This window comes from Ambystoma mexicanum, chromosome 6q (genome assembly GCF_040938575.1).
Source record: "Ambystoma mexicanum isolate Mex_15411 chromosome 6q, UKY_AmexF1_1, whole genome shotgun sequence".
Lineage (NCBI taxonomy): Eukaryota > Metazoa > Chordata > Amphibia > Caudata > Ambystomatidae > Ambystoma > Ambystoma mexicanum.
In genome coordinates, this window is record NC_090937.1 from 229,748,058 (window position 1) to 229,773,487 (window position 25,430).

The 25,430-nt window shown below is 48.2% G+C and overlaps 1 protein-coding gene across 1 annotated transcript in view; it reads left to right on the forward strand.

The window, feature by feature from the left end:
- Positions 1-25,430, forward strand: part of SEC24D (SEC24 homolog D, COPII coat complex component) — a 658,686-nt gene that overhangs the window by 65,636 nt on the left and 567,620 nt on the right. The window contains exon 2 of the mRNA XM_069630689.1: positions 12,226-12,419. Within this exon, the coding sequence (XP_069486790.1) occupies positions 12,269-12,419 (151 nt within the window). The 5' untranslated portion in view covers positions 12,226-12,268. The remainder of the gene's footprint in view (positions 1-12,225; positions 12,420-25,430) is intronic.

The window sequence follows — 25,430 nt, forward strand, 5'->3', positions numbered from 1 at the left end:
GTCTGGGGGCTGTTGATGTAGAGTGGGGATGTATCTGTCAGGATGCAAGGACTATGGAGTATGGATCTATGTCTGGGTTTATTGTTTTTGGTGGGGTGTGGGTATGTGTCTGGGAGGTGTTTGGGTGGATGGTTTGTGGATATGTGCATGTGGGGCTGTTGATGGATGGGCGGTTACTCTTATTTATTTATTTTTTTATTTATTTATATTTATATAGCGCCCAAGCAGCCCAGGGGCATTGAGGCGTTGTTACTTGCAATAACTTAGTTACATGGTACACATGATAGCGATTGTTGACACATTATGAATAGTACAAGAAATCATACGGTTGTTACAAATATTGCATTTGGTCGTATATTGCAACATAAATGATAAATATTCGTGCTGATGTGTTGGTCCTTATGTGAAGAGGGTAGTTTTCAGTGTTTCGCGGAAGGTGGTGAGGGAGTCCTCACCACGGATATTGGGAGGTAGGGCATTCCAGTGAGTGGGCGCGAGATAGGGGAAGCTGGATTCACCGCTTTTACTCTTTTTACTAGTGGCACAGAGAGCATGTTGGTGTACGGTGATCTGGTTGGCCTGGTAGTGGAGACAGGGTGGATCCTTTGAGAGAGGTATGCTGGAGCAGTGAAGTGAATGCACTTGTGGGTCTGGGTTAGGGCTTTGAATACGATCCTTTCCTTTATTGGGAGCCAGTGGGCTAGTTTTCTGGCTTCAGAGATGTGTTCTCTTTTAGCAATGCCTTGGGCTGCCCGGAGAGCATTGTTCTGTATTACTTGTAGTCTCTCTAAGTTTTTGTTGGAGGTTCCTAGAAAGAGTACGTTGCAGTAGTCTAGCCTGGAGCCGGTGATGGCTCTGGCTATGTTGGTGCAGTTCTCTTTGGAGAGAAAGGGCCTGATTGCGTTGATAAGTTTGGCATGATATGCAGCTGCGGATGCTATTGCGTTGACTTGTCTATCCATGGATAGGCTGGAGTCTAGGTAGACTCCCAGAGTTTTGACAGAATCGGAGACCGGGATTTTAATGGAGTCAATGGTGAAGTGGCTGAATTGGGCATCTAGATTTTTTAGCGTGTCGGGGGAACCTACCAGGAGGAGTTCCGTCTTGTCAGAGTTGAGGCATAGTCCGTTGTCTGCCATCCAGGCTTGGATGGTGTTGTAGAGGTTGTTGAGGGTCAGGGAGTCGGTGTCATAGTTACCTGTGAGAGTGAGGAGGATCTGCGTGTCGTCGGCGTAGTTGGTGTATGAGATGCCCATAGCCTCGAGGATGAGGAAGAGGGGTCGTGTGAAGATGTTGTACAGGGTGGGGGAGAGACAGGAACCTTGGGGTACACCACAAAGTATAATAGTTGGTGATGCGGCGGCTAGGTCAGAGAATACTTGCATGGTTCTGTCTTGTAAGAAGGAGGTGATCCATGCTGTGGCCTCTGGGGAGAATTTGGCAGTGGAGGAAAGGTGGTGTCATAGGACGCCATGATCCACGAGGTCGAATGCCGCGGATAGGTCAAGAAGTAGGAGAAGTGCTGGTTTACCCATGTCTCTAGCATCGTCCATTTGGTTTTTCAAGTCAAGTAGCGTGGGGCTTTATCTGTGGGGATAGTGATTGATTGATTGATTGATATTTTATTTCTATCGCGTACACAAGTGTTTCAGAGCGCGACAAGGCAAGGGAGGGGAGCAGGGGAGAACAAAACAGCGATCTTACTAGGCCCAGTGACATTGAGAACGCGCAAGTGCATGGGAGAGGGGGGGGAGGTGGAAAGTGCGAAGCAGAGGAGAAACAGATAAATAACAATAAATAAATAATAAAGGAAACAAACAGTAGTAATGCAGCCAGCAATTTGCAAGTGCTAGGTTTAAGGCAGCAGACAGGGTAGGTCTGATAAGTGCAGGAAGAAAAAGGGGGGGCTGTATGGGTACAGATACAGACCCCAGTGCAAGGGGTGGCCCGGAGGCAGTGCGGGAGGGTGGCAGGATGAGCGGGTAACCTGGGCCCAAAAGACAGAGGGTGTCCAAGTGCATGGTGCCAAGAGAGAACAAATCAGCAGGGGAGAGGGGGAGCGAAGGCAGAAGAAAAGAGGAAGGTCTTGAGGTGCTTCCGGAACTGGAGATGGTTCTCCTCAAGTTTTAGAGTTGCAGGGAGGCTGTTCCAGAGGGAGGCCCCAGCCGAAGACAGAGATCTACCCACAGCTCGTTTCTTAGAAAAACGACTGACCCTGAGTGAGTTGGAGGTAGAGGAGCGAAGAGCTCGAGAGGGGAGGTATTTGCGGAGGGATAGCTGAAGGTATTTTGGACGCAGGCCCCAGAAAGCCTTGTGGACAATGCAGAGGGTTTTGAATTTAATCCTTGCATCCACTGGGAGCCAGTGGCGAGATTTCAGAGCTGGAGAGATACGATCCCAGGGCTTGAGGCCAAGGACAAGTCTAGCAGTCCTGTTCTGGATTAGTTGCAGAGGGCGGAGAGTAGAGGCAGGTAGATTTAGATAGAGGCTGTTACAATAGTCCAAGCTAGAGAGAACCAGAGCTTGAGATACCATGAGCTTCTGGGGGAAGGAGAGGAAAGGCAGAGTACCTCTGAGGAGGTGCAGTCGGAAATTTGACTTTTTAGAGACCTCCGAGATGTGGGCGGAGAAGGAAAGGGTGGAGTCAAAGATGACCCCGAGGTTCTTAGCCTCGTAGGTGGGGGTAGGAGGAGGGCCAAGGGAGGCTGGCCAGAGAGTGAGAGGAAAGGATGGTGAAGGTGTGCCGATGAGGAGGATCTCCGTCTTGCTGGCATTCAGACAAAGATCATTGGCGGCACACCAATCTTGAATGGCAGTTAGGCAATCGGAGAGGAGAGAGGGAGTGGAGGTGGCAGAGGGCAGCCTGAAAATGAGTTGAGTGTTGTCAGCGTAGCACTGGAAATTTGAGCAGAAAATGGCAATGCAGTGGGCGAGAGTTGCCAGGTATTGGTTGAAAAGCCAGGGCGAGAGGTTAGACCCCTGGGGAACACCACAGGTAGAGAGGAAGATAGATGAAAAGAAGGACCCAAGTTGGACCTGGGAAGGTCGATCTGAGAGGAAAGAGGTCAGCCAGGCCAGAGCCTGATCAGTGATACCCAGGTTTTCACGGAGACGGTTGAGCAGGATGGTATGGTTGACCGTGTCGAAGGCAGAAGAGAGATCGAGGAGGATGAGGACAGAGGGAATTTTAGAGTCAAGGTTGGTGAGCAGATCTTCACGGATGTTTAGGAGAGCAGTTTCCGTGCTTCTGGCAGCTCTGAAGCCAGAGTGGTGGTCATGGAGACATCTCTACCAAGCAGTGGGTAGAGATGGGTTGCCTACATGGGCATGACCATGTCTGCGCTATCCAAATTGTAATTATTGACAATACTGCATTAGCTCTTGATGCCTAGTGCTATCTGATGGTCTTGTTGCTAAGAGATCATTAGATGAATACTGTTAATCTTCTGTCAATTCATCATTGTAACAAAATCCCTTCTTGCTCATCATGATAGTTAACTCTGTCTGATGGTCATTATTAGTGTAACCTCCAAATGTCAGTTTGTCAAATTCTTTAACGGTGGTCATAATGGCAGATCTCCTGCCTGCTGGTCAAAAATGGTCATTCTGCTTATTAAACCTTATTCCAATTCCTGTCTGAAGGCTCTTTTAGTTACTCCTGTCTGATGCCATTCTTACTCTGTAATGGACAGTGGTGTGGGTATTGCTGGCCAGCACATGAGCTAAAAGGCCATGAAATGCAGAATTTGGGTCGAAATGTAATCTTAGTGAAGAAACCCACTTAAGCTGCCTGAAAAATTGTTATACACACTTGCTCAGTTGCCATATTCTTTCTCTCAAAGTGGGAAATATTTCACATTGATTCATGGTCTGTGTGATATATTTTGTTTGGTGGCAGATTATGCAGGGCTGATCCACTCTAATGCCACCCAAAAACCTACAGCCATTCTTATAGTTTTTTCTGACATATTTCTTCATCTACGTTGATATGGACTGCTGAAAAGTCCAGTAGGATCAAAGCTGCACATTGACTTTCAACTAGGGTGGGTGAGTTTCTTTCTGTGGTCGTATCAGGCGGTCAACCTATCCCTGTATTTATTTCTGGATTTTAAGGGATTGAGTAGATCATGAATTGGACCTTAGTTAACCTGCACCTTGGGGTTATCCTTGGGGTTCTTTAAATGTAGAGCATGATTGTATTCTTTATTGGGCCAGAAGCAAATCCCTTTAAGAAAGATGTTTTATTATATTAGCTTTGTGCTGTTTAGCGCATGATGAATGTTAATATATAATGCAAGGCAGGAACACTCAGTAGTTTGAAGGTTTTGATCTAAAGTGCAGCGCTTATGAGGTGAATTTCTAAACTCTGCATCCAAAAATGTGTGCTAGCACTGTTACCTGATGCAGAATCATTTATCCTCTCCCGCACTTTGAAGGGGTTTAACTGCAAGTTGCCACATTACAAAACCTCAAATAAATAAATGCCATCTCTATCACTGTGTGGGGGCAGGGCATAATTCAGGGATGTATTTTAAAGCAAAACATTCTTAAAGGTCCTCTTTTGGGTTGTATACTTTTGCAAATGGAATTTCTTAGGGCTCTTGGGTTGGTTAGGACTTGCAAGATACTGAACATTTCCTTGGCCCGTTTGGATTCTTTGCTGAGGTACTTGATTCAAAAGCTCCTTCCACTATCCCGATAACTTTATACTTTTCCCTTCTATGTTGTTAACTTTGCAGCTTGTCATAGTTAGACTGTCAGATTAATGGCCCGGCCATATCCCTTCATTTTCCAACTTATTGTTTTCATTTGGGTGAGCTCTGAATTGTAGCATTAGTTGGTTGATTTCCTCCTAAGTTTCAGGTATTTTATTTTGATGGTTGCAAGCTTATCCAGGGTAATGTTGTGAGCAGTGATGTGGTTTACTTTTTACAGCAAATAAACCTCTGCCTTAGCACTTTGTTAACCTGTCTATCTAGGATGGGATTTCTGTGTCCTACTCTGAGGTAGGGGTTAGCGTTCTACCTTTGAAAGAAGTGTGCTCAGTGAATGATCCAACCAAAGTGTTGAGTGTAAACACAAATAAGTGATTGGCAGGGATTGAGTGGGAATGGAGGTCTCTAATATCTTGTTTGCCATTCTGGGCATGCATGTTCTCAACTAGGTCTGATGCAGCGTTCATATCATGTCTGTCCACTCAAAATTTGAAATCCCCCATAATAAGGATGCTTTGCCTGCGGGTGCCTCCCATGCGGGATGAATATTGTGCACACTAGGGACCGCCTTACAGAGAGCCACAGAAAGAATTTGCGGGACTGACAATGCCAGGTGTTCAAACAAGATTCTGGATGGTCTATATATGTTCTCAGTCCATGTTACAATGCAACACTGACAAAAAAAAGTTGAAATCAGCTGAAAAGTTTAAATCTTTTAAGGCGCATAATCAGTTAGATCAGCCTGTAGAGCATCACTGTGGTTGAGCAGACGAGGATACTGGGGGTGTGACTAAACCAGAAAAAAAGCTGCTGGTCTCCAGTGCTGGTTGTTGGAGTTGAGGGTTGGCATCAGAAGAGGCGAGGCAGTAAGTAGTGGAGCAGCAAGGAGGCAACAGTATTAGAAGAGTGAAGGAGGAATGAAGAGTGAAGGAGGAAGGCTGAGATGGTAAGGTAGACCATCAAGAGGAAGGATAAGTGGAGTCGATAAGACCTTAGCTGGAGAGGGCAGAGCAGGGAATAGCTGAGAGCAGACGCAATAGGGAGTAGACCAGAAGTGACTTCTAAGAACAAGATCATTGTGTGAGAGAGAGCAAGAGTGACAGAGAGAGACAGGGAAGTAAAGAGCAACGGAGAGAGGCAGAGACCAGTCTAGCTGAATCCCAGTGTGGCACAAAGAGGTTAATACAGAGATGCAGTTCTCAAACAGTTGATTCTTTTCAATAATAGAAAAAACAAATCCCAATGGTCTTGAGTACAAATAAAATAAATGTCTCTTAAAACGTCCTTTCCTTTGGGCACATCCTGGCCCCAATTTACAGTTCAATGGAGTACCCTGCTATTTGTTTTTTGTTTGAAGGCTTTAGAGTTCCTGAATTCTTAAGTCCTGTCCAACTCAGGGAGAACCAGGTCTGGCTAAGTTGGAGGTTTTTCTACAGCAAAAACCACAATGTGAGACAGACCATTTCTGAATTCAGCTGCCCAATCTCTTAGGACATTTGAAGACTGACAGGAATGTGGTCTCCAGTTCCTCATCGCACCTCTCTATTCTCAGTTGTGGTACCCTGGGAGTCCCCTACTCACAATACCTGCAGTAACTTTCCTGGCTCCTGGTGAGGTGGTACATCTCATTTCTACTCCCACCTCAAACATCTGGATTGGGCCATTTGTGTTATTTTTTTTTAAACCTTTATTAATTCGGCTTGACAATCCACTGAAAAAACAAAAACAAAGCAGAGATGGGCACAACATGTCAACAATTTGCAGTTTACAACGAGGGAAGTGTTACAGTACAGTGCGAGGTTATCTCACTAATCACAGGGGTCGGGTACACTATGATGTATAGAAACCTGGGCCAACAGTAAAACAAAGCATACAGGGGAGTCGTGGAGGGGACCGGGAAGAGAGGGAAGATTCCGAATCTGAGTTGGGAGTCAAGGCAGACATATAGTTGCGGAACTGCCCCTTGGTACCCCAGGCTTCCTCGGTATCGTGCAGGTGACTGGTCTGAGCCACTGCGTGTACGTGGGCGCTCTGGGACGAAGCCAGCACAGTAGTATGCAGCGCACCGCCAGCACCATGCAAAGACCTGCCAATTTCCTGGAATCACGCTTCAACCTGGGGAAATCGTGGAAAAGGCAGCGCATAGGAGAAGGGTCTATTGTATGATCTAGAATGCGGATATTGTGGAGCATATTTCAGTCCAGTATTGCGTCAGGTGTGAGCAGTGCCAGATCATATGAATGTAAGAGGCTTGGTCGGCGCCACATCTGGGGCAGTTAAGTGAGAATTCGTGGAACATGTGATGTAGTTTAGTTGGCATGTGGTGAAATCTGTGCAGCACCTTAAACTGTAGTAATTTAAACCTAGAATTGTAGGACACCTCCTGGGTATGAGCGCATATTCGGGACCAGCGCTCATAGGAAATCTCGACTCCGAGATCCTCCTGCCATCTAAGTCTTAGTTTGGTAAACGAGGGGGCAGCCCTAGTCTGTAATAGATTATAAAGTCTTGATACCTTCCCTCTGAAGGAATCGGAGGAGCAGAGTTCAGCAATAATGGGATCGTCAGGTGGCAATGTGGGGAAACCGGGGTATCTGGCTTTAAGATTCTTTCGGAGCAAGGAGTATTGTAGCCATGCTGATGGCTTGCGCCTGAGGGACAGTGGGAGGTCAGACCACTCAAGGAAATTGCCCTGTTCATAGGCATCACAAAGTGTCAAGAGCCCTGCCTCAGTCCAGTGAGACACAATGGCTAGAGAAATGTATGAAATTCCAAAGCGGGAGGTCACCGTCAAATGGGTGAGGCGTAGCCACCATTGCCCATATTTTGGTGAGTGCCAAGGGTGTGCTAACCACGGGGTCTGCTGAGTCGATGTCAGGTGGGACTGGTTTGAGGATGAGGGAACCAAGCGTTCGCTCGCTGACCCTAAGTCTCTCAAGTCCGACATGAGGAGGGGGATCTGTGCTGTTGAACCAATGGGAGGCAAATTGGGATTGGGCTACCACCCAGTACCTAAGGAAATTGGGGGCGCCAAACCCGCCTAGCTCCCTGGGGGTGGTAAGTGTAGTTAGTTTGAGGCGGGCTGTACCGGAATGCCAGAGAAAGGTGTTAGTTATGCCGTGAAGCGTCTTGAAGAAGTCGTCGCCTGGCCATACAGGAAGGTTGGTGAACGTTAGAGGAGTTGAGGTAGTACTACCATTTTAAGTATTCCGATTCTACCAGCTAGGGAAATGGGGAGTCTAGCCCAGCTAGCAGTTTTGGTGGTCAGGTTAGTGAGGTAATTCTGGTAGTTGTCAGCGCGAAACTTCTCTGTGTGCCAGGAGACCGCCACCCCCAGGTAAGTGATGCTGGACTGAGACCAAGTGAATCCCCCTAGATCAGAGGGTGGTTGCATGGTGTCTGTGAGCGGGAATAGGACCGACTTAGAGCAGTTAATTTTCAGCCCAGATATGTGTCCAAATCAGGCCACATCTCTAAGAATTGGCACAAGGTTGGTTTCTGGGGAGCGAATGTAGAGAAGAGCATCATCGGCGTATAGTGAGACAATGTCGGCCTGGCCCGCAGAGCGCAAGCCTCTGTGGGAGTGTAACTGGTGCATCATGTCCGCAAGGGGTTCCATAGCTATTAGAAATATTAGCGGAAAAAAGGGGCATCCCTGTCGCGTCCCTCTGGCTATCGGGAAGGGGGGTTGAACATCTGTCCTCAGTGCGGACCCTGGCAACTGGGCCGGTGTAGGGGAGCTTGACCCAGGTTCGGAAGTTGGGGCCAAACTTACATTTTTCAAGGACTTCCCAAGATACTGAGTCGAACGCCTTCTGCGTGTCTAAGGTGGCTTCTACCACCTGTGTCTTTGGATGGATCCTACTGATTACATTGAAGAGTCTTCTAAGGTTTAGGGATGTGGATCTACCTGGGACGAAGCCTGCCTGGTCGGGATGAATGATGGAGGGCATGAAAGAAGCAAGACGGTTGGCCAGTAGTTTAGCGTATATTTTGACGTCACAGTTAATTAACGAGAGGGGGCGGTACGAACCGCATTGGGTAGGGGGTTTACCGGGTTTGAGAAGGACTGTTATCGTAGCCTCTCGAAGGGAGGGGGGGGGGAGTATATATTTTTCACATGCCTCCTCCCAGAGAGCCAGTAAATGAGGAACTAAAAGGGGCCATTTCTGTTCTGATTAACTAAAGGGTGTCACCTGTCCTGCGCCCACCACTCAGGCTAAATGAAGATGCCCTCCCCCACCAGATGACAGCCACTCTTTCTCTCTGCCAGATGATATGTATCCTATTCCTCCAAATAATTCTACCTTCAAACCTTCTAACAATACGCATTGCCAGATGGTAATAACTTCCTGCTTCCAACCAGTATAATATTTTCCTCCATCCTATTCCTCTTAACAGCTAACTTGCTGCCAAATCTCTCCCATCATACTAATCTATTTCTCCTTTCTGTTCTGGGTCACCCCTTCTGCTGGAGCACTGGTTCTATGGCCTCTTGGTAGCCTTTATTGGGATTTAGGTCTGTCTCCCCCAGTTCTCTCCCTCTTCTATTAGTGGTAGGGCCTGGCCTGTACCCCCCCTCCCCATCCCACCATTCTCTTGGCCTTCCTTGGTGTCTATCCTCCAGCCAACACCTCCTTTGCTCTCCTCCTCTCTTGGAAACGACCCACCTCCAAACAATTCCCACTTGTTCCTGCTGATAACCCTATCTATCAGTGTTTGTCTCTCCAGATGACAACCCTTCTGCAGCCTCCTCTCTGCTTGCTAAACTACTCACACGCCAATCCGCCAAACTCCTTCCTCAGCCCCGTGCTGAACACACCACGATGGCAGAATAAGTAAGCTGCTTTTTATGGGCTGGTCTCCCCTCTATATGGGTAGTGCTTAGTTGGTTGCACATGGGCAGTGCAGTCTCTGCTGGTTTGTGATTGGCTAATGTGCTTAGGGTCATGTGGGCTGAAAGGGGGTGAGCCTGAGCTTACATTAAGGTGACTCTATCTTGGATTTTTGAAATGCAACTTTTTACCCGCTGGGCTTTCTAGATCTGCGTGCTTGTGACTCATAATAGGAAATGTTTCCTTTTACATTGATGCTTAAAAAAAAAGTTCCCTTGCTCGGTGATGACTTTGAAATGTTGCACATTTATTTCCTTAAAGAGGAAGGCTTTTTTCTCTCTGCTTGGTGTTCGGTTCCTGCTAGGGAGCTGAAATGGGTCTCTAAGGGGGAAAAGGAGTACCTTTAAGGGTCTCTGACACCTCCTTTTCCCCAAAGTGGTCATGGGTGTCTTCACTGTAGTGATGGGATGTGTGCGTGTGCTCCTATGATTGCGTCATAGGGCTTTATAGCTACATGGATATCAGTGGGCACAAAATAGGGATCTGGGATTTCCTGTGACTGCCCCTTTCCTGAGTGTGGGGATTCAGAGGGGGTCGTCTGGTGATCTCCTCTATATATACCTTCTTCTGCAATTCCTGCATCCAATAACCTTGGGTGGTACTACCCCACTGAGTGTCCTAAGTTAGGGCATCAGACTGTCACACCGGTAAGAACCTTACTGACCTGGCGGAGGAGAAGAACATCCAAATCCCTACCAAACTGGGCCAGTTGGCCATTCCCAGCAGCCACAGGGCAGGAGCGATCCCATGTTGGACCTCTGAGTGTCTGACGTTCGGCCACGCAGTTGGATGAGGCATGACCCTAGCAGTCTTGGGGATGAGGAAGAGTGAAAGACATACTGACACAGAAGCTTGAAGACACAAGAGAGAAGTGTGCAGACACCTAAGATGCTATGTTTGTGAGTGATTATTTTGTTGTATCTCAAAGAGGTGGGTTCCCCTAGCATGGTAGGCAAGGACTTCGGCTCACGGTCCCTACACGAGAAGCCATCTTATATTGTTGCGTTGTGTTTACCATTTACTTACACTCAACCATAGTTCTGTTTATCATAGCAAAGACCTTTTTCACACTTTCATAATGTCTAGGATGTCTGTTGATTCTTCTCAGCTTCATATCACATGCCAGGAGTGGGGTATAGGTATAGGTAGGCAGACGGTCAGTCTTGGCTATGGTAGGTGAATATTTAGGTGTAGGTTAGGGTGGTTATATGGGCAGGTGCAGGGTATGGTAGGTCTGGTTAGGCTGACCTGTGATACAGTGGGTGTTTGGCTAGGTGTATAGGCAGGCATGTGGTAGAGTGTATAGGTAGGCATGCATGCAGTGGGGTAACTAATAACTCAAGATAACATGCTAAGAGCCAAGAGGAATAGACACCAAGTAGGAAACAGGTGGGTAGCATGGGGTTCAATCCTCTGATGATTTAGAGCAAAATGTAAACCTCACTCTACAGAAGGAAGCCAACATATATTCGTGCTCCATCCTCAATTAGATTTTTTTTACTGGGCATTCGTGCATCTGTAATCCTATATTAATACCAGTACTATAATAGTAAACATTGATAACGCCCTGAAATGTCTACTCCAGACACATAGGGTAAATTGAGCTCTATGTACGTGTCCACTTCACTCAAATAAATAGTGCTTAAAAGCAGGGATGAGGTAAGCCTATTTCTAAGTGCCCCCTTATTGTACGCCTCACTGTAAGAGGCACACAACCCACATTCCGGGGACGGCCATATACTGCACCCTCTGGCACGCAACACAGTACTTGAAGAGCAGCACGCAAAGCTGGGAGGCAGTGATCACTAGCAGGGTCAGCCGCACACTGAGTTGAGATGGAAAGGGCGCTGTTGAATGCTGAAAGGCACACTCTGCTCTCTCCCACCATCGCTGCAAGTGGTGGCATCCCCTGCCAACCACTGACTTGCTTAGATTCCAGTGCCAGGGTTACTGCTGTAGTAGTCACTGCATTGTAGCTTGTTTCCTTTCTGCTCTGATGTGCTTCTCTAGTGCTGCTCAATAATAGCAAGATATAAAAAGGAACCAAGCTCTCAGATTCTGCGGTCATTGACTGAGGTTAGCCCTGGGGTGCAGACCAGCGAGTGGTGCACGCTCCATAGCCTATGGGATGTATGTGTGGGGATGGCTGCCTGATTGCAGATGCTTGGAAGGAGGGATTAGGCAACCTTTGGATCACTGAAAGCATGAGATGCATTTTACAGAACTACTGATTGGTAGCCATATTGTTATACACGCCCTCATTGCTTTCTTATTAAATGCCACAATCATTTCCAGTTGCCATGCCAACCATATATTCTGCTTGCCAACACCCCTTCTCTTTTCTCTATTCTCTGTAGCATTGTCTTTGGCCATAGTGTGATGCTAAATGTCAATATATTTGGACTTTTTAGGTGAACTGATATTTTCCTGCCATTTCTGACATCAAAATGGTTCAGCAGCACTATCCAGAGTATATATATATATATATATATATATATATATATACCTTAAATGCATGCATGGTTCTGCAAAGGAGCCCATCATTCTTATAGTGCATGGCCACTTCATATGAGCCAAGACACTACACAGACTCAACTTATATTTTTCTTTTTCAGTTATTTCCAAGGGGCTATTATTTGGAGTGAAAAGGCTTTCAAAATGAGCCAGCAAGGTTATGTTGCCACGCCGCCATATTCCCAATCACAGCCTGGAATGGGAGGCTATGCCACAGGCTTTGGGACGTCTGCCTCCTCTCCTGTTTACGGGCATTATGGCAGCACACACCAGCAATTTCCGGCCCCTCCATCAGGTAAGGAAGGAATGTGATAGTATATTTTAACCAATGTTCCATTTCTAATGGTATTCATTTCTGCGCTCAGCAAGAGAGACATACAGAGTAATGGCCCAGCCATAATTCTGATCCTAAAATATGTGCAACACAGATCTCAAGAATCACAAACATGTGTGTGCAGCAGCGATGTTGACGTGACGCCTAATAGTTGCATAACACAATACCAACATAAAGAGACATAGCCATGCCCACCATCATTCTTCTAAGAATGCTAAACGTGGAGTTAGAATGGTAAATGAACCTAGCCCTAATATAATTGGGGAGTGCTTGAAGCAGAGCTCTCAAAGCGGTTCACATATCAATGATGTGGATACAAATATGAAATGTGTAAACATTGCTGCAAACAAATTTTCTGTGGGGAGCATTGTGCTCGAGATATATTTGGTCTCTGTTATGACCTTAAACCATCCGCGCATATGTTAGATGCAGTGAGAAATACAAATAGGATTCTGCAGTTATACAAAATATTTTACATTGTGATAGCAGATGAGGCCCAGGGACTGACATACAGTGAAATGCTTCCCTTTTGGTGTTCAGATAATCAGGTGAGACACAATAAATGCATTGTTATCTAGCACCTTTGGGGACACAGTCGGGCCAGACAACAAAATGTGCCGAATAACAGAATGTCAGTGTTCTGGATGGCAGAGAGCAGCAAACAGTGCGCACATTCTGGATAGCAAGACATCCTTGATTTCCGCTCTTTTTACCAGCGCGCCCATTCGGATTGCTATGTTATCTGGATTTTTAAAGGTAATTATTCAGCTTTTTACTATCCGGAATGCTATTATTAATTTCTGTGGCAGATGACGGTTAATAGGTGAAAGCTTCCCCGTCCCTGAATTTTGATAAATGATATAGCATACCAACATAAGTATCTTGCCTTTACTTCACCACAGAACAGTTAGAGAGACACAGCTGTACCCTACTGATGAGGTGCAACCAGACCGAAACACGTGTCTGGGGTTGCTGTTGGTACTCTTGTTCAGAGGAGAATTGCCTAGCATTTAGGTGCTGGCCTGCCCCAGGGCAGGACAAAGACTGATATGCAGGCGTATTTATCCTCCGTGAAAGGGATAGTGAGCTAAAGACTCTGGGTAAGGCTCTCGCAACCAGGACTAATGTCTGGCAGAGAGACTCCCAGGACCCCCCTTGTTAATTTACTTCGCCACATACACTTCCTTTGTCGAACATTAAATTCGCCAGACAATTACTTTGTCATGCTTTTACTTTGACTGCATCTTCACATTGTGAAGATAATGGATGTGGTTAGGGATAGCGTAAGGTTAGGTTTGGGATCAAACGCAGCAGGGGGAAGAATACGGGATAGAAAAGATGTGGGTCTCAGGGGGTCTCCTCCTGCAATTAAAACATAAATGTCTGGCAAAGTCAATGTGACAAAGTAAGTGCTGGCGAAGTAAAGACCTACATCTACCAATAGATAATTAGCTGATCATAGGCCTCTCGAGGTGCTTTGCCCCCACAGGATGGCAAAATGTGATACTTGCTGTCTGAGATTGTCTGGAACCAGCACAGAACGTGGAATGTTTTATCTGTGTGTCCAGTCGCACTTTCTGAAATGATCGAGTGTGAGACTTTAGTTATGCTCCCTAGCCGAGCTCAGCCCCCTCTCCACACAGATGCTGCAGAAAGAACAGAAACCCTTGGGAGGGAGCAGCCCACCCAAACCGTGGAACACAGCGCCCAACGGAATGCTTGTTGCCCAGGAGTGTGGCAAGAGTATGTCCTACTGAGCCATATCACATTGGTGCTGAGGATGCTGAGAGGGTGGCATTTCTGGGCCCTGAGATGCACCATGCATGTTTGAGGAGGAAGGTGGCCTCCGTGGCCTGCTCTTTACTATTCAGGGAGAGATGAATGAGGAGTCGATTCAGGCCGGAAGCGGGTTCCTCAGTGGAGCAATGGTACGTTAATCAGGGGGTGCTGCTCTGTGTGTCCCAGAGGGGAGGCTGGCCCTCTGCCTATGGCTTGATGCCTCTTAAAAGTCTGCCGTTTTTGGGGTGAGGAAGAGGTTATTGGATGGTAGGAGGTCTCGGCAAGTGAGACGCAGGAAAGCAATGTAGCTGAAATGTTTAAAAGTACTGTTTGAAGTGGGAGGCTCATAATCAGTCAGCCGTTAAGCAGGCCTTTTTCTGCCCACATTGTGTATGGTTAGAGCCATCCCTATAAGGGTTGCTGTTGTGTCCCTGCCTAAAAGGTCTCAGCCCGTCTTCATGATTGCCTTAAGTCAGTCGGTATTTGGATGGACCAAAATTGGCTCAAACTTAATGGTGACAAAACTGAAGTAATGCTCGTTGGTTGCCCTCCCAACCCATCATTATGGACTACCGCTTTTTGGCCCACATCGTTAGGTCCACTACCCTGTCCTGTGAACAAGGTAAAGAATTTGGGGGTTATCCTCTCTGCCTCCCTTTCGATGTCAAACCAGGTCTCGGCTGTCTGTCAGTCCGCACATCTCCAGATTAGGGTACTAAAGAAGGTGCTACCTATGATCCCAGAAACCATGCTTCCCCTGGTGGTGGCGGCACTGGTTCTCTCACGGCTGGACTATTGTAACTCCTTGTACTTATCCCAGCTGACGGGTCTGCTACAACGCCTCCAACGTATGCAAAATCTGGCAGCCAGACTGGCTACTGGTTCCCCCTATGGCGCCCACATCTCACCGGTACTTCACCGTCTCCACTGGCTCCCGGTGGTACAGCGAGTTAAGTTTAAGTCACTATGTATCGTCCACCGGGCAATTCATGGCTTAGGAGCGGAATTCCTCCAAGCTAAATTTTCCCGATATATCCCGGATCGTAACCTTCGCTCCTCTACAACCAATCTACTTAAGGTTCCCAGGTTCAATCGGGAAAGAAATGGGGTAGAGCCTTTTCTATTACCGCAGCCAAGCTTTGGAACACTCTGCCATTATCACTTAAATCCTCAGCTAACCATCTGGCTTTCAGGAAAGCTCTGAAGACCACCCTGTTCTAACGTTCTGCCCTTTTTGTGTTCCTTGAGCTCGCAGCTTCCTTACCAGCGCCATGATGCCTCTGGGCGACCGTGCGCTTTACAAATGTATATAACATAACATAACATAAAAGGTGACTGCAGGGCTTGGGGCCCACTTCAGTCCCATCTCAAGTGCACTCCTCTGGCCTTACATAGAGGGCAGGGGCTGAAAGGGGGGGGGCGGACATGGTCTGTAAACCATCATAATAATCCTAGTTCTACAGTGATTTCTTAGATCCCGAGGTTAGATATTATTGACGGCATTTCCCATTCCATTTCAGTTCGAGCTTCCGCTGGCGTGTATGGACTAGAATGGGCACATCAGGTGTCCACACACATGCACGCTAGGTGCTAAAAACATTTTGTTATGGTCCCATTGTTGTTTGTGCATCACAATGGCCAACCAAGTGTCCACCCAAGGACATTGTAATGTCCATTGCTGGCAAATTGGTGGAAGTGTGTTTAAATCGAAATAGAGATCCCCTCAAGGCGTTGAAGCAACTTCTCTAGTGTTATATTTGCTACAAGGGTTTCTTACCAGCTTCACATGTCTTTCCAGAAGAGGGGCAGTCACTCAAAATGCCAACTGGCCAGGGCCACAGTAATGGAGTTCATTAGATTGTATTTATAGGGATTCAGGACCACATCAGCCAACTCCTGTTGCTAATCCCATTAGCAGGTTGCTTTCTTAAACATACACCCCTTTTCAGGAGGACATGGTGCATCTGCATACTTCTCCATTGATGGACACCCCACATTTTTGCAGCCCTGGGGTGGGTGGTTGGCTGGGCGGTGTTCCCTCCTCTGACCTGGTAGCAAAGGCCAGCAAGCCAGAGTAAAGAGACCTGGGCTTCAAGAAGAAAACGTTTTAATGTCACTCCACTGCATTGAGCAGTGGGGTGACATGAACAAAGTCCATTGAAATGACCTTTTTTTTGCAGGTTTGGTCCAGGAACCATTTTGGCTTAGCCAAGTCTTAGAGAACCAAAGCAATCAGCTTCCTCTCTAAGCCCACCATTAATAGATACATTAGTGTTAGATCATCTTTGGTTCCTAAAACCACACAGCTTATAACTTTTTGTACCATCAGGTAATCGTGTCACCGGGGTCGGTGATATCTTCGCCCGAAAGTGTAGATTCTGAAATCTCCCCCTCCCCCGACTCCTCACCTTCTTCTTCCTTTCAAGAACCCTTCTTTTCCTTTCTTCGAGCTGGCACCTTTTTTTTATGTAGATAGGGACGACCCCGGAATGAAGCCACCGTGTCCCCCCAAGAGGGGAGACCAGGGGGCCCCTCCCCCGGGATCGACCAAGAGGGGAAAAAGCCCTTAGGCACCAAAAACCCCTGTATTATCGTTGGGTGTCTTGGAGGCGTGGAACCAGGAATACTTGAAAGGTAAGAGCTGGTGGAAAGTGTCTGGAGGCAACACGTGGAGGCCGGAGTCTGGTACACGGAAAGTTACAGCAAGCAATACTGAAGGTAGTCGAGGGAAGACCACAGGACGAGGCAGGGTACTGGAACACGGAAGGAACGGAGCAGAGCGAGAGGAAGAAGGAAACAGAAGAGCGTAATAAGCTGAACAGACAAGAGGAGAAAAAGCGGTAAGTGAAGATGGGAAGGAGGGAGGGTAAGCAAGTTGGAAGGAGGGCAAGAGAGGCGGGCGAATGAAAGCAAAACCAAAGGAGTGAGAGAAAGGCAGATAGGACTAGCGGAAGGAGGAAGGAAGTAAGAAGTGGCCGGTTAGGGTACGAGGACCCGACCAGCAGACAAACTGGAAACTCGGAAGGTAGCTACAGGCAGCAAGCAACTCAGAGCTAGCGGACGAAACCGGAAGCGTTGCGACGCATCCGTGACCCGGAAGTGGCCGGTTAAAACACCGGGCCGCGGAGCGCCCAACCAATGAGAATCAGAGGAAGAGAAACCAGGAAACAGAGGGCGTGGCCGAAGCGAACGGAGCTAAGTTCCGTGTCGCCAGCGGCTCCATAGACGCCAGGAACTCGGCGGTATGACAGTATGCCCCCTCATATAAGCTCCTCCCCCTGGTTTCCCTGGATGAAAGAAGTGGTACTTGCAAAGTAGGACAGGAGCATTAATGTGTGTGATGGGTTCCCAAGAGTTTTCCGAGGAAGGGTAGCCCTTCCACTTAACCAAATATTCCAGCCTGCCCTTATGATACCTGGAGTCACAGAGTTGGGCGACCTCATATTCAGCCCGAGTGGAACCCTGAGGAATCGGGGCCTGTCTAACCTGTCGAGCCCATGTGTCAGCATGAAATTACTTGAGTTGGGAAGCATGGAAAACAGGGTGGACCCTTTTGAGGTTGTTGGGTAGTTTTAAGCGAAAAGCCACAGGATTGATTTTCTGTATGATCTCATACGGTCCTAGATACTTGGGAGATAACTTGGAGGGATGTACCCAACGAGGTAAATATCTAGTGGAGAGCATGACTTTGGTACCCACATCCCATCCTGGTACAGGTCTACGATGTTTGTTGGCTTGAATGCAATATCGGGCTTGGGCTGACTTAAGGCCTTCCTCTACCTTCTTGTGTGTCTCTCTAAGGAGGGAGAGGGAAGAATCTACTGAGGGTACGTTAGTAGAGAGGCCCGAGACAGGAAGAATGGAGCGAGGGTGAAAACCATAAGTACCAAAAAAAGGACTGAACCCCAGAGCAGCATGTGTGGAGTTATTGTAAGAGAATTCAGCTAGAGGGAGTAGCGTGCACCAGTTGTCTTGTTGAGAGTTGATAAAACACCTTAAGTACTGTTCCAGGGTTCCGTTCAAGCGTTCAGTTTGCCCATTGGATTGTGGATGGAATCCAGAGGTGAGAGCTCTGTCGATACCTAGACTGACACACAGGGCCTTCCAGAACCGGGAGGTGTACTGACTACCCCGGTCTGAAATTATCTTGTTAGGTAGACCGTGTAACCGGAATATGTCTTGGAGAAAACCTTCCGCCATCTTGGCTGCAGTAGGGACGCCAGGCAATGGGGAGAAGTGAGCCAATTTGGTAAATGAATCCACTACTACCATGACACAGGTGCATCCTTGAGACGGGGGCACATCTACCATAAAATCAGTAGAAATCGTGCTTCAGGGACCCTTGGGTACAGGACTTGGTTCCAGTAGACCAATTGGTCGTTTGCGGGATGACTTACTCCTCAGACAGACGATACATGACTGAACGTACCGCTCTACATCCTTTCTCATTGTAGGCCAGTAGAAATGTCTTTGAAGATAGTCGTGAGTGCCAGCCACTCCCCTGTGTCCTCCTAGTTTGGAATCATGACACCAGACAAGTGCGGTTTTACGAAAAGCCGGAGTGGGTAGATAGAGTTTTCCTCCTACAAGGTAAAGGCCATTCCTGATTTCATAGGCCAGATCTTTAGAATGTCTTTCAACTTCAAAACGACCTCCAGAATCCTCCTGTACCTGCTGAAGGAATTTAGAAATAATTCCAATAGTTCTGGACTGGGGAAACATCCGTTCAAGATGCGTCTCTGTCTCTGGCAGGTAATCACTCCGGCGGGAAAGAGAGTCGGCTACAACATTCGTCTTGCCAGGGATGTAGGTTATGTGGAATTCGAATTGTGCGAAGAAGTGAGCCCATCGGGCCTCTCGAGTATTGTAGCACTCGAACTGTTTGAGAACCTGCAAGTTCTTATGATCGGTCCTTATGGTGAACGGGAACCTTCCTCCTTGAAGCAGATGGCGCCATTCTACACAGGCCGCCTTCATGGCTAGAAGCTCTCGCTCAATGACCGAGTAGTTCCTTTGACTGGAGTTTAGGGTCTTCGAGAAATAATCCACCGGATGTTCTGTACCCTGGATCTCTTGAAGAAGCACCGCCCCTATTGCGGCTGAAGAAGCGTCCGTCTCTAGAACGAAGGGTAGATGTTGGTTTGGTTGTTGTAAAATGGGTGCCGAACAGAAGGCTTCCTTAAGATTACCAAAGCTTTCTTCCGCCTCCGCTGAACATTTTAATGGAGTTGCAGACTTCTTTAAGAGCTAGGTGATGGGTAGTATCTTTTGAGAGAAATTAGGGATGAATCTCCGGTAGAAGTTTGCTAACCCCAGGAATTTCTGTATCTCTTTGACTGAGGTGGGTGAGGGCCATTCAATGATGGAAGACACTTTGTTAGGATCCATGGAGGTACCGTGGTCTGACAGAATGTATCCTAAATAAGGAATGGAGGAGGCTGAAAACACACATTTGGCGAGTTTAACAGACAACTGATTTCTCTGAAGCCTTCTGAATACTTCCCTGACATGTTCCACATGGTCTTCAGGAGTGCGAGAGTATATCAGAATGTCATCTAAATAAACCAATGTGGTTTGGCACAGGAGATCGAAGAATAGTCTGTCCATAAACCGTTGGAATACCGACGGGGCGTTTACCAACCCGAACGGCATTACCTGGTATTCAAAAAGTCCGAAAGGAGTCCGGAATACTGTCTTCCATTCGTCTCCTTTCTGCACCCGGAGTAGGTGATAAGCATTCCTCAGGTCGAGTTTGGTAAAGATGGTAGCACCCTGTACAGCTTGTAGGATATCGGTTATCAATGGCATAGGATACCGGTCTTTTATGGTAACCTTGTTTAGACCGCGATAATCTATACACGGCCTTAACTCCTTTGAATCCTTTTTTGAGATGAAGAACAGGGATGCCCCTGCAGGGGACTTTGAAGGCCTTATGAGCCTGTTTTCCATGTTGCTGTCCAGGTACGTTCAGAAGTATTGTTTTTCTTCTAATGACAGTGGAAACTTCCTACCGAAGGGTACCAATGCACCTGCGGTGAGATCAATGCAACAGTCTTCAGGCCGGTGTGGAGGGAGCTCGACGGGTATCTTTTCAGTTGCCACTTCATTGAACTCCTTCAGGTAGTGTGGGAGACAGTGTACCGTTCTGACTTCGCAGCTATTTGTGGTCTTGACGGTCTCGAATCTTGGTTCTGGCAAGCATTCCGATTTGCATAGTGAGGACTGAAAACTAAGTAAGTTTCTAGACCAGTCAATACTGGGGTTGTGTCTGCGTAGCCAACAGATACCCAGGATAAGAGGGAAGTGAGCAGCCCTGATGATATCGAATGTGATTCTTTCGGTGTGTTGTTGGATGGACAAAGTAAGTGCTTCAGTGGTGTGAGTGATCAAACCTGAGCTCAAAGGTTCGCCATCAACCCCTTCCACCTTTTGATCTTCTCGTTTGGCTATCCTCTTGACTCCATGTCGTTCTGCCCAGTGGGTATCCATGAAGTTCCCTGCTGCTCCACAGTCGAGTAGGGCTAAAGAGGTTACTTCCTTGGGGCCTACTCTGAGAGAAACTGTGAGCACCATCAACCGGGAGTCCTCAGATGTTTCAGTAGAGGATACAGAAAGAGGCGCATAGGGACTAAGGGCAGCCCCTCGGTAATGCGTCCCAATGTTTACCGAGGGCGAGCATTTCCCGACCTTCTGGGCGGTACTTCCGGACAATCTCTTAATAAATGTAATGAAGATCCGCAGTACATACACAAGGAACCCTCCCTGCGCCGTTTCCTTTCTTCTGGTGTGAGCGGGGCTCTGGTGGTCCCAATCTGCATGGGTTCTTCTTTAGCTGTCCGTTGGAAGGGTACAGATGCGGGTGAGTGAGTCTTCACGAGAGGGGGTACACTTAACCTGGTCTTCTTCTTCTCTTGACGTCTTTCCGTCATTCTGAAGTCAATTCGGAGGGTAGCTGTCAGGAGTTCGGCAAAAGACACCGGTCTTTTTATCCGGGCTAGTTCGTCCTTCAATTCCTCCCTTAAACCTCGCCGAAATATGGCATACTGAGCCTGTTCCTGCCAACCTGCCTCAGCTGCCACCTGTTTGAAAGTGGTGATGTATGTCAGTAGATCAGAATTCCCCTGACGGATGTCAAGGAGGTTCTCCGAGGCCAAGTATGTACACTCTGTTCGCAGAAAGGTTTGTTGAATCAGGGCCTTAAAGGCATTGTAGTCCTGTAAAACCGGGTCTGGCTGGTTTACTAGAGGGGTAGCCCAAGCCAGGGCATTCCCAGTCATGTGGGTGATCATAAACCCCACCTTGGCATGGTCTGAGGCAAAGGTCTGAGGGCGAAAGGAAAAATGAAGATTGCATGCTTCCAGGAACTCCTTAACCTTCTTTGGGGATCCATCGAACTTCCCCGATACTAGGGGAAGTGGAGGTAAATCGGTTAAAGGTCTTTCCCTGTCTGTCAGACGCTGTTGAAGGGTGGCGTTAGCTGTCTTGAGGTTCTACATCTCCAGACTTAGACTTTGTACAGCGGCTACGAGTTCTTGTACCTGCTGTGGGGTGGCCATCTCTTTTTGGTGTCGCAAACTGTCACCGGGGTCGGTGATATCTTCGTCCGAAAGTGTAGATTCTGAAATCTCCCCCTCCCCCGACTCCTCACCTTCTTCTTCCTTCCAAGAACCCTTCTTTTCCTTTCTTCGAGCTGGCACCTTTTTTTTATGTAGATAGGGACGACCCCGGAAGGAAGCCACTGTGCCCCCCCCAAGAGGGGAGACCAGGGGGCCCCTGCCCCGGGATCGACCAAGAGGGGAAAAAGCCCTTAGGCACAAAAAACCCTGTATTATCGTTGGGTGTCTTGGAGGCGTGGAACCAGGAATACTTGAAAGGTAAGAGCTGGTGGAAAGTGTCTGGAGGCAACACGTGGAGTGAATATTCCAGAACACAGGCAGTCCAGTAAGCGGTCCGAGGATCTGGTACACAAGGCTAGAAGTGGAAGTAACAAATACAGCAAGCAAAGGCAGTCCAGGGGAACAGGCCGGAGTCTGGTACACGGAAGGTTACAGCAAGCAATACTGAAGGTAGGCGAGGGAAGACCACAGGACAAGGCAGGGTACTGGAACACGGAAGGAACAGAGCAGAGCGAGAGGAAGAAGGAAACAGAAGAGCGGAATAAGCTGAACAGACAAGAGGAGAAAAAGCGGTAAGTGAAGATGGGAAGGAGGGAGGGTAAGCAAGTTGGAAGAAGGGCAAAAGAGGCGGGCGAATGAAAGCAAAACCAAAGGAGTGAGAGAAAGGCAGATAGGACTAGCGGAAGGAGGAAGGAAGTACAGAAGGGGCCGGACAGGGTACGAGGACCCGACCAGCAGACAAACGGGAAACTCGGAAGGTAGCTACAGGCAGCAAGCAACTCAGAGCTAGCGGACGAAACCGGAAGCGTTGCGACGCATCCGTGACCCGGAAGTGGCCGGTTAAAACACCGGGCCGCGGAGCGCCCAACCAATGAGAATCGGAGGAAGAGAAACTAGGAAACAGGGGGCGTGGCCGAAGCGAACGGAGCTAACTTCCACGTCGCCAGCGGCTCCATAGACGCCAGGAACTCGGCGGTATGACAAATTGATTTTGATTTACTGCTTTCTAAGGCCACTAGGGGTTCTTCTATTCAGAGTTGTGTCATCTGCAAAGAGTAATATGTGAGTTTTCTCTCCACCCAGATTCAGTGCATCGCCTGTTAGTGCCAAAATATGTCCTCCCACATCATTTATGAAAGAGTGGAGGTAATAACACAGCCATGACAGACCCATTTTTTTAATGGGAAAGATTTAGTACCCCTCTTTGCCCCCCATGTCCACACCTGAGCATTGTTTGCTGTATAAATCAATTAATACGATCAGCAAGTGTTTGTATATACTATGTACTAGCAGGGTTGTCCAGAGCTTCCTTCTGAGTACATTATTGAATGCAGTCTATACGTACCCAAACAATGCATATCAAGATTCCTTTCTTAAACTGACGTACTTCTGTGGGAGCAAATAGAACCTAATCCTGGTGGACTATACTGACCACGCTAAAGAAATCTACATGCAGATGACTAATCAGTGTGACCCATGTGTTGTTCAAAGGGTGTTTCACATGTAAACCGAGATCTTTAAACATGAATATTGTAATTTGTCATAAAGAGCCACTTTATAATGCGAGCACAATTAAATAATTTCATTATTTGCAGAGAAAACGCACAATTTAGTCTGCCAAAAAAAGGCATTATTTCTTGCAAATAGAAGCGCTCGAATTAAAACCAATTATGTTTTTCTGTGAACACTAGGGCAATGTTTAATTCTCCAGCATGGGGTCTGCCATGGATTCACATGCTGAAGAATATTGCCTGTCGTCAGGTTGGGAATCCTCGGTAAAAGAAAAAATCAGTTTCAGTTTCATTTCTGAACTGTCTTTCTACTAATAACCAATCACTGGTCTCTGGGTCATACTGCCCCAGCCAATGACTATCCTCTACCTAAGCCCCTCCTCTGGCAGCCATTTTCAGATTTTTACCGCACGTTCAAGTGTTGGGAGTCCTCGTGCTATAGCTCTCAAGCTTTTATTGCGTGTTGCGTTTTTTCAGAGTTTTACTCTGATTTTTCGGTCAATTCGGACCTCAAGCTCCACAGATTCTTCTTCCGATTAATGGGGACCCGTTTCGGAGATTTCTACACCCCTCAAGGGCAATTTTACATCGAATTCCAATTCTTGGAGGATTCCGGAAGATCTTTGAGGCCTACCCCACGTGGACATGGCCCAGGACAAAGGAGACTCGACACCCGTATGATCCAAGCTGTTAAGGATCTGCCCAGGATGTGGACTGCAGAACTTCTTCAAGGAAGATGAACACTCCTGGTGCCTCTACTGGCTGCACTCCGACAAGTCGCACGTGGAGGACTGTGCGTTCTGCAAGAACATGTCCGCCCGGACTGTGAAGAACCGTTATACAAGACTCTCTAACTGGCTGGAGGCAAAGAGCCCAGCGGCAGGTGAGAAGAAGGAGTCTGAGCAGTCTTCTAAGACCTTTGAGGGCGCTCTGGTGATGGGGGCCCAACAGAAGGCAAAGCACTGCAAGTCCGCGGGCACCGGGAGTGCCGTTGGTTCGGGCTCCTCGCTGCCAGGCCGGGTGCAATGTCACTGACGCCGTGAACCACGAGGCAACGCTCTGGCTCGGTGAAATGGAAGTCGGAGAACCCAGGTAAGCTTCGGGAGAAGCCCCGGTCAATCCCGACGGGGGAGCGAGGCGGTGACTCTCCCCCCAAGCTGAAGGCCTCAGACGCACCCAAGGTTGTGAAGGCCCAGATTCACCTGGCTATGGCCTTGATTGAAGGAGTTGTGGCGTCAACCCCAGTGAAGACGGCCTACAGGCCTAGAGTTTCCCTGCCATCCCAGAGGGAATCATCTTTACAACCTATTGAAAAGACCCCTGTGAAACCCCGGGCGGAGAAAGAGGGGGGGCGAGGTAGTCCTGATGGACTCAGATACCTCCTCCGAGGATGAGCTGTCTGGCGTCAAGGCAACCCTGGACAAGAGGTTGGAGGAGGTCAGGGCCCACGGGAAGGATCCCAACGAGGCGGACGTAGGGAGCGTGGGTGGAGCCGACAAAGAATGGCAAATCGACGAGCCGTCCCCGGATTCGGTAGTCTCTGCGGCGGGCAAGAAGAAATCGGCAGGGGCGACAGCATCAACTTCCACTTCGCTGCCAGGCGGCAAGGGAAAGAAGCTGGCACCATGGGACGGCAGGTCATCTCGACGGCAGCGACGACCATCAAGGCGGCCAACGCCCTCGTTATCGTGGCCCGCTACGACAGGGAGTTGTGGTTCAAGATCGCTCCCCTCCTGGACTTCCTCCCAGAAGACAAGAGGGTGGAAGCCCTTGAAATCCTGCAGGAAGGCGAGGTGGCGTCAGACCACGCCATCACGGTGGCCACGGACATCGCCGACACCAGTTTTCACCAGATGGGCAACAGCGTTTGCCTCCGCCGGCGCGGTTGGCTCAGGGCCACCGACTTCCGTCAGGACGTTCAGACCAGGGTGCTGCACATGCCCTTCGATGGGAACAACCTGTTCGGCAAGGCAGTGGATGAGTCGCAGCAGGCCATCAAGGTGGACACCGAGACGGCCCGTGCCTTGGGTACTCTCCATCAGTGATGGCCGTCTTTTTGGACCTCC